The sequence below is a fragment of the Acyrthosiphon pisum genome, chromosome A2 (genome assembly GCF_005508785.2).
Source record: "Acyrthosiphon pisum isolate AL4f chromosome A2, pea_aphid_22Mar2018_4r6ur, whole genome shotgun sequence".
Lineage (NCBI taxonomy): Eukaryota > Metazoa > Arthropoda > Insecta > Hemiptera > Aphididae > Acyrthosiphon > Acyrthosiphon pisum.
Window position 1 is genome coordinate 81,195,746 of NC_042495.1, and position 10,456 is coordinate 81,206,201.

A 10,456-nucleotide genomic window follows, 5' to 3' on the forward strand; every position below is an offset into this window, starting at 1 on the left:
AAAAACCTAGGATAACTATTTTAGTTATTTTGTTGTGATTGTATAATATTATTCGTGGGTACTTGAAACTTCTAAAGTATACTATTATATATCTATGATAGTACCACGGTTTTTTGTTGATGTATAACGCGTTATAAGTACCTAATAAATATTATGATATGATTAATTTGGAATTTATTATAGGTACCTAATATAATATTATGTCTTATACCTAGACTAACATACCGTCTCCGCTCAGAATCGTTTTTCTTATACAATGATATTATATCATTGAATTCAAATTTAATACCATCCATTATACAGTGACCCACTTGTAACCTACTGTACAGCAGAGCGAAATCCACTTACCCAGTTTTCAAGTTGTATTCTGTATGAAATACATAATATAACATGTACAATCAAAATAAATTTTTCAAAAACTTAGTTATTGTATTATTAATTTGAATTATTTTATATTATTTATCTTTCATCTATATTTAATATCTATGTAAATTGGGTTTTTAGTGTTTTTAGGTTTCATTAGTAAAAGAGATTTTGGGATCCCTGACTGTAGGTATACCATTTGACATTAATTGTAGAATAATTTATGCCGCCCCATTAATATTTTCCCGGTAAATTTTTTTTTGCCTATCCGCCTCTGATTATCAGTACTATCAATACTTAAATTATTGCAATATACCAACATCTTAGGTTTGTTCTTAAAATGGTTTCTGACTATAAAGTATTATAAAATATTCAAAATATTAAATAGGTGGGATTTACGAAAAGTTGAAAACTAGCGCTATCTATCAGTTGCATTGTTAGTTATTGGAAACAAAATCCGACATGTTTTGCTTCACATCACGGATAAGATATCACGAATATTGATACGAGTCATAGACCTAATACTTAGTATAAGGTCTATGGTGGAAACCACGGATATAGATACAATGGTTGCACGACGGCCCATATTGGATCACAGTGCTGAGCGGCGCCGAATGTTCTTATCAATTCTGCCAAAAAGTCGCGTTTTACTAGCGCCCTCTACAACTACTACTAAGTACGGTAACCAAACCGGGTTACCTAGCCACGGTGGAGCGCTAGTATGTCGCGACTTTTTTTTGTATGGATACTATGTATGTATTTATGTAACTTGATAAGAACATTTGGCGCCGTCATATTATTGTTCGTTGTGCAACCATAGTATCTATATCCGTGGTGGAAACCCACCGGAAAAGTGATAACTGGTATCTATAAACCTTGGTTACCGTCACGATATATCTTTAATCGTGGTTACCGTTCAGTAATCAATTTACATGGCCCGAAGGTCGACAGAACTCAACTGTGAGCACTACACTATACCTATAACTGAATTACAAGATATTGTGCAAATATTCTACGATTGTATGTTTTGTTGTAAGTAAATAATTTAATAGACTAATTGCTTAATATTATTCAAGAAATCATATTTTTCACGATAAACGACCATATATATTCAGGTAAATGGCATTCAGTCGTGCATGGTACCACTTCAAACGTAATTTTTTATCTGTAACATTTCCCATTATTTCGTTTTCTGCAATCTACGCTGATTACAACAGGACATTAAATTGGAAAAAAATACAAAATCAAAAAGTTTAAAGTAAGACATTAATAGTCCAGGTTGTACTTTGTGACTTATTAATTAGTAATTACCTACTTATTTGCTTATACTTTAAATTACTTTACTGTGAAAAATACTGATAACAAATGGAAACATGGTTTATGTTATATTGAAATTGGAACATTTCTGTTTAACCGGACACACTTTTTTTTATTTTAATGTGTGTAGTAAGCACTCTGAAAACGATGATGAAGTCAGAATAACTAATTGAAATTTATAGTATTTTCATATATAGGTACACTTTCTCAGACAATTAAAATAAAAAAACATCACTCAACTTGTTATGTAAACCCCCCTTGAGTGGGTCTCAGACTTGAAATAGCAATAATTTCAAATTAAGTCCGACCGCCAAATTCTGACTTTATCATCATGTTCAGCATGCTAAACTACATACATAACACAAAAAAATTGCAAAAATAGGTAGATTCCTTCAAATATAATAGAATAAACAATTGAACGTATTAATATCTTATATTGGTCATTGCAATAAATGTTAATCATTGTTTGTTTTCTATACATGTTGGTATCATCAAATTTAATTTATTGAGAAAATACTGAAAATGTATACTTAATTCTACATGCACGTATAAAATATATTTTCATCATTAAAAGCTGAATAGTTAACCAACTATTTATTTATACTTTAGAGGATATAGCACACCATTTGTTTAACTCTCTGACCCGTGTGCAACATAACAAATGAATGTTAAGCAGATCCAACCCTGTGTTATTACTTTTAATGTTGGAATGAATTCACCTATTATCAACTTCTAGCTAAGAACATTAAATGTGTCCAAATGTTGGCTTTTTTGCAATATTTTATTAATTTTTATATAATGTATAAGCATTTTTAAATAATATAAATAATTTGCACGCTCATAACTTAAATACAAATTAAAAATCATAAAATACCCAAAATATAATGTATCTGTTTGCTAATGTTCTTAACCTAAAGTTTGATAAATTCACTCTAATATTAAAAGTAATAAAACAGGTTGGTTCTGCTAAACGTACATTTCTATGTTGTGTGGGGGCAGGGAGAGAAAATAAATAGTTCACTGACATCCTCTTAACTGTATTTATATGAAATTTATATGTGTGATATGGCTCAACCAAAAACTTCAATTATATATTAATAATGCATAATATTTTACACTTATTTATTTTTAGAAATATCGTACAATGGCAGCTAAACATGCATTATTTGGACTAACCTGGGACTATTTCGCATTGGCTATCCCTGTAACTGCTGGTGCCTTATTTGGCAAATTTTTAGATGACAAAGAAACAGAAAGAATGTCACTTTTTAGAGATAGAAGTGCTTTATATGGAGGTATGGTGAAGAAAGGTGAAAAACCTTCTTGGCCATAAGTTTGTCTTATTTAAGATGGTACTATTAGTTTGAATTAATTGTAACATTGTTTTAAATCTTATAATAAATTAAATCATGTTAATAGTTCTTTTTTTAGTGTATTATAGCTATATAAAATAAATGTATACAGTTTGATAGTTATGATAAAAAAATTAATAACATACTTTTCCAAAATGTAATCTAAAATGTTGTTTATTTCACTTACTAATAAAAAAATGAACTATGTACCACCTGGAATTATATTAGTTGTACTTTTTTTGGCATACAAATTAATGTTATGCTAATATACTATCTTTTAATTAATACCTATTGTATAATATTTATAAAATACTTAAATAACTGAATTAAATTGAATTACAAGTACTTATATCACACTACTTCTCACTACCTACCAGTGAGTATTCTTATATATTACTTTATTAGGTATAATATTACTTATTAGTAACCAAATAAAAAAAAATTTTCAGTTTTTTAAGTTAAAATGCGAGTTAAATTAATAAGTGTAAATCATTGTTTATGGAAAATTACGGATCAACTTTTACATAATTGATACTAATTTCTGTATTTTTAGGTATATGTTTTAGATCCTAAATGTCCCAAATCAAAGTTAATGAGCTATCTTCAATTATAAAATCATGGAAATATAATAACTTGACAACTACCATAGTTGCTGGATATTTATATTTATTTACTATTTAGAGAAAATCTTTTTTTAACACAAGTAGTATGATCATACTATAAACGACAAAAAAGTAAAAAAAATAATGTTAATTGCTAAGTAAGTTATTTTATTTTAGCAATGTATTTAAGTAGTGTTATTACAATTGTATGGTCTTTAGATTCGTGATGAGGTCCATTTGCACTTTCTAATTAAATGTACTGTTTAATTAAAAATTGACAGTCCATAAATTGAATTGATAATCTTCCACATTCAAAGGAAAATTTGTACTTAGATTTTCTCCTATCAACACATTTTAATATTATTGTTTCATTTTTGAAATTTAATATATAACTATCTAACATTCATACTTCTTTAAATAAGTTACCTAATACCTTTATATTTTATAGACTTGGCCACAACTTAGCCAATACCTAATTCTAACAAACGTTAGTAAAACATTTAAATCACTCATTTCTCCTTGTACAAAAATATTATTCATGAATTGTCTATTTCTATTTTAATAAAAAATAATATTTAAAAAAACTGCACCAAAGAAAATTCAAAACAATGTTGAAAAAAATTATTTAGTCAAAATATGTATGTGAAAAAATAAATAAGTACGTATATAGGTAAAAAACACAAATAATAATAAAGTTGAATAACTCATTTATATTCATATAAAGTAATCTTCAATATATATATTATATATATATTTTATTTTTGGGACACAGATTATTAAATTAACTCATTTACTCATAAATAGTTTTTAGAAAGTGCTTATACAAAGTAGGTACTAATACAATAATTTTACTTACTATGATGTATACAAAATTATATTTCTAATATAATATAATTTCTTTTATATAATAAACTGCATTATATTATTATTTATTAGAATTATTAGGTATATTACAATAATTCCTACCTGGTACCCATATCTAATCTGGCCAGATATCCTGTCTGATATGGGAAAGTTCCGTATTATAAAAGTTAGTCCCAGTGTTCCGACATAAGCTTTCGGTTAATTATCCCATTTTTGTACTTATAAAGTTATAAAGTTTGCTATGTTAAGAAAATTACAATCGCAGTATTAGACCCCAAATATGTATCAACTTCTACTGGCAGTTAAGTATAGGTACCTTTATTAATATTGTTATGTAAATACTATAAAAGTCTATTTTCTTCAGTAAAGGATGATAATATGTTATTCTTTTAAAAATGTAGTAGCCATTCTACCAGTGGCATAGACATGATTTCTGAAAGGGGGATCAAAAAAAAAAAAAAGGCGGCTAAATGAGAAGGAAAACCCCCCTCAAAACGTTTTACTAAGGTAATAAAAAAATCAATGAGGGGATCGACCCCCATGTCCCCCCTTGCCTACGTCACTGCATTCTACCTATATATATTTTAGTATTAAGCATTTATGCTACATAATATATAAACATGAAAAATAAAATAATATAATTAACAATAATTAATATAATCCATACATGAAATAATGTAACATAAATTTATAAGTATCGCTTCTAATTTCTACATAGATATATAATTTATTTATAGGTATGTCTATTAATTTCTATTGTTCTAATGTTCTGTGCACGATTTAAGATATAGATATAGATATTAAGATTTAGATATATTATCTTAAATCGTGGTTCTGTTCTCTACAATTATATGTTCGTGGTTCTGTGCTAAACATTGAGTAAATAATATAAGGAGAGGCCATTTCCTATATTGCCATGTACTTTGATATGAATCAACTGAACATAATTGTGCAACCTTTAGTTGAAACAATTTAAACTAGATGGCAGCGCTGTGAGTATATTATTTACTCAATGGTATAAATATACATAATATTATAATTTATATTATACATTATTATTATAAATTACAAATTGTAATTTGTAATTTACAATACTGATTAATGAGCGACGTCAACTATTACAGACTATTTTTGTATTTAATTTTTTACATAATGGTCAGTTGTGCTTTTTGTGGTAGAACGAAAAACGAGTCATGCAAAGTAGCCAAAATCACCTTTCACCGGTATGTTACATGCTTAAAATAATTGTATTAATGTGTCCATACTTCATGTAAGTACCAGTGGCGCAAATAGGGGGGTTTGGGGGCTTAGTCCCCTCAAAAATCACTCAAAGCCCCCTCAAAATATTATAATTTACCATTCTTAAAAGTATGTACCTATAAATTATAATTTAAAAAAAAATGTGTTGGGGCTTGAGCCCCCGCCTCTAAACATTTTTCCTATTTGTGCCACTGGCAAGTACCAAGGCTGACTAGTGACTACGTTAATAGAAAATATTATGTTTTATTAAGGATACCTAATGATGAAACTCAACGAACAAACTGGTTGGATTTTGGCTCTAAGTGGTATGCAATAAGTCAAGTGAAGAAGAATGCAGTTATTTGTTCTTTACACTTTGAAAAACGGTGTTTTGATTTTTATAAAAAATCTGTACAGATAAAACCAAATTCAGTTCCCTCAATTATTGTTCATCGTGTAAAACATGTAAGTATAAACAATAGATGGGGAAATTTTATTTAAACATACATTTTATGATAAATTTAATTTTGCTTTATTAATAATTTAGCCAAGACAGATATATCCTACGTACACAATTGACACTAATGACACTGCAGCAACAACTTTACCAGAACCATATTATACATCCAGTACTGCCGTATCTTTATTACAAGTAATTAATTAATTATACTTTTATTTAACTATTTATATATTATGTAACTCTTCAAAGTTGTATTCAACAAAATTATGTATTATGTAAAATTTGTACTTTTGGATGAAAATGAAATTATAATATTTTTAAAAAAATTTTTACGGAATGTTTATTTTCTTTTATAATTATTTCAGGAATCATGTATTGAACCATTTTTAAACAGTCAAAATAATAATCCTCAAATTGAAAATGTTAAGGTACCCACCTATGATATTTCATATTGTTTTTCTATTGTTTTAAAAATAGTTAAAACTTAATTATTAATATATATTAATTATAATAGGTAACTGCAAAGGAAATATCTGTCACTGGTATAGCCATATTGGACAATAATAACAGGACAAAAAATATCACAATTGATAAAGAAAATGAATCTTCTTTTGTTATAAAAAAGAAACAAGTAAGTAAATAAGATTTACTTAATGAAATAAGATAGTTAGAATGGGCATGTTATACAACATAATTATTATAAGAACTAAAACAAATGAGTAACTTATTGCTGTATTTATTGATGTAGGTAGAACATTCTAAAAAATCAATTGTTGAAGCAGCTCAAGTTGAAGAAAAAGATACTCCAAAACGTCAATATCTTAAACGTCAAATTGTGTCATTAATGAATGAAAATTCTGTTAAGACCAAAAAAATTAAATTACTAAACCAAACGGTTAAACGTCAAAAAAAAAAAATTATTTCTCTAAAGACAACAATCGAATCATTAACAGAGAAAAATATGATTAATGATGATCAAGCAGTTATTTTACTTGACAATTTTGGTAAACATAAAGATTTAATAACTAGATTAACCAAAAAAAATTCTGGAGAAAAACTTACTCGTAAGTATAGTATGGAATTACGTCGCTTTGCTATTTCATTGCACTTCTTTTCGCCAAGAGCTTACAAATTTATTAGACATGAGTTTAATAGCGTTTTACCAGATCCACGCACACTCTCTAAATGGTATGCACATGTTGATGCTCAGCCAGGTATAAGTAGTGAAGCTTTATCTGCTTTAAAATTAAAATGTTCCAATTCCTCAAAACCCATATACTGTGCACTTGTTATGGATGAAATGGCCATTCGAAAACATTTAGAATGGGATGGACAACAATATCATGGATACATTGACATTGGTACAGGGATTAACAATGAAAGTGTAGAATTGGCTTCAGAATGCTTGGTTTTTGTTGTAGTTGCTGTAAATGAATCTTGGAAACTACCTATTGCCTACTTTTTAACAAATCATTTAAGTAGCTCGCAAAAGTCTGAACTGTTGGAACACTGTTTAGATCAATTAATGACAACTGGAGTGAATATTATAAGTCTTACTTTTGATGGTTGCGCCACTAATATCAACATGGTTAAAAAATTGGGTTGTAACTTTGACATTAATAACTTAAAATCTGATTTTTCATTGCATGATTACCCTCCTATTAATATTATACCAGACCCTGCCCACATGATAAAATTGGTTAGAAACACATTTGGTGAAAAAGGTAACATAATTGATGATGAAGGAAAAGTAATTAGCTTTGATTATTTAAAAAAATTGTTAGAATTACAAGAAAATGAAAAATGTCATTTGGCAAACAGACTTAAAAAAAATCACATATTTTACTTTAAAAAAAAAATGAAAGTAAATCTTGCCACTCAACTCTTAAGTAAATCTGTTGCGGATGCCTTAAAATTTTGTAAATATAATTTAAAATTAAAGGAGTTCAATGATTGTGATGCTACTATTAGGTTCATATTAATGTTCAATGACGCTTTTGATATATTAAATTCAAGAAAAATTAATGATGTTGATAAAAAAAAAGCATTATGCAAGTCAAATTTTAATAGTACTCTTTCTTTTATTCATGAATTTTTTTCTTATGTAAAGGCTTTAAAATTTTCCGATGGAGAACAAGTTAATTCTCAGAGAAAAACTGGTTTTATTGGTTTTTTAATGTGCTTCAATAGTTTGATAAATTTAAAAAAAGATTTGATTGATTCAAACGCTTTGCTTTTCTTGCCTTTCTATAAATTAAGCCAAGATCATATAGAACTTTTATTTGGTTCGATTAGGGCACATGGAGGACACAACAACAATCCGACAGCCAGACAGTTCAAATCCGCCTTCAAGAAGTTATTAATACATGCAGAGGTTAGAGATGGTGGGTTAGGTAACTGTATTCCATTAGAACAAATAGGAATACTTAATTTATCTAGCACTAAAGATCCTGTTGATATAATTAATAGTACAAACGTACATTTTTATAAAGAAGAAAATATTAAATTTGAACAAGAAGATTATTACCTTAAAGATCATGACTATTTGGTAACTAGTAATTTAGGTCTTAGTATGTTTGCCAAAGAAGTAGTTATTTACTTAGCTGGGTTTGTCGTACATAAATTAGAGAAGAAACTTTTTTGTGAAGTCTGTGAATCAGCATTAGTAGGAAATAAACAAGACCTTTTAAATTCTCTTATTAATATTAAAACTAAAGGAGGTTTATCTTATCCTAGTGAAGATGTCATATCCATATGTATGATGACTGAAAAATACATTAAAGAATATTATAGTGAAAAAAAACCAGTTAATAAACTGTTAGTTGAGACTAAAGTGTTATCTTATTTTACTACAAATTGTCCATTTAAAAATATAAGTTACCATCAACATGACAGTGATCCTCTAACAAATCATATTATTTTGTTAATTAAATCTATAATTTCTATTTATTTTGATACTAAAATTCATTACTTGTGTAAAAGTAGTAGCGAAACAATATCTTTAAGACATTGGTATAATAAAATAATAATTTTCAAAGGCCAATAATATATATTATTATATAATAAAATATTATTATTCAGTATAAATATGTATTTTTATTATTTACAAAATAACCGCGTCATCAAAAAAATCACAGAACAATAACCAAGAGACATAAATGTGAAAGGATTAATCGTAACATTTATACTTATTATTTTAATTTTTTTTTATGTTAAATTTTTAATCATTGAGTGGATTATAATATTATTATAGTTATAATGAATATAAATTCAAAATTATACATTTGTACAATAGTAAATTATTAGTAATGTGGTGACACTGCATATCGACCTTTAGCGATTCAAATATACTTTGATATGGCCACCACCTGGTTGATTGTCTTTAATAATTTTAATTTATCAACATTATAATATTATCAAACATTTTATTATCAGGTTCGTTTTATCGTATTATCAGTGTCATTGTTAATCACGGACACGATTTAAGATATAATATATTTAATCGTGATCACGGACGAAGAATCTATAATTGGACAATGGACGGTTTTTCTGAAAACCGCTATCTCGATAGGTAATATTATTGAGAATAAGATAGCGCCAAATATCAGTGCCACCAGCCAATCCGGCGTAAAATTATTTTCAAAACAAAAGTATTTAAGTATGATATTTAATTTTTAAAAACTGACTTGATCTCCTTTTCACAAAAACCGTCCATGATCCATTATTAGTCCGTGTCGTAAATTTTGTAAACATTCGTATTCACGGTCTTAGAATAAGAAAAGTGAAAACCGTGGTCCGTGAACCGTGATATTTATTATAGTGGTGCTCAATGCTTGTTATCGCTATGACTCTTGATTATAATTAATTTTAATATATAAATTATAAGGTGTTTTTAATTTGTATTATATCATAGTAAAGTGAAAACTATTCAATACAATATTATTAATAAAATGTTTGGTATTTTTAATATTAAAAAACCAAACTCGAGTGTTAATAATATTCCGACTGCTGTCAATGATTTGCCCCATTCTAAATGCGAAAAAGATATTGATGACCCTGGACTTGATGTTTCTAGTGATGTCAATGATTTAGATCTTGGTGATTTTGATTCAGATCCTAGAAGACTTATTCTAAAAGTATGTATTTTATTACCATTCGACCCAGTACTGACATTATATTTTTTGTTTTAATTTTAAATCACATGCAAGTAATTTTCTTCGCTTAATTTAGATGATTAGTATTGCTTTTTATATTGCTTA

At 27.4% G+C, this 10,456-nt stretch overlaps 1 protein-coding gene across 4 annotated transcripts; it reads left to right on the forward strand.

Annotated features, from left to right (window-relative positions):
* Window positions 1-1,270: 1,270 nt before the first annotated feature.
* On the forward strand, window positions 1,271-3,251 carry LOC100302105 (uncharacterized). 4 transcript variants are annotated; one of them, NM_001161784.1, is made up of 3 exons: window positions 1,271-1,395; window positions 1,479-1,621; window positions 2,813-3,251. In NM_001161784.1, the coding sequence occupies exon 3, from the start codon at window positions 2,825-2,827 to the stop codon at window positions 3,011-3,013; it is 189 nt and encodes a 62-aa protein (NP_001155256.1). In that variant the 5' UTR covers window positions 1,271-1,395; window positions 1,479-1,621; window positions 2,813-2,824; the 3' UTR covers window positions 3,014-3,251.
* Window positions 3,252-10,456: the final 7,205 nt, after the last annotated feature.

Coding starts and splice junctions, on each gene's coding strand:
- LOC100302105 (NM_001161784.1), top strand. CDS start 2,825: ATGGCAGCTAAACATGCATTATTTGGACTAACCTGGGACTATTTCGCA.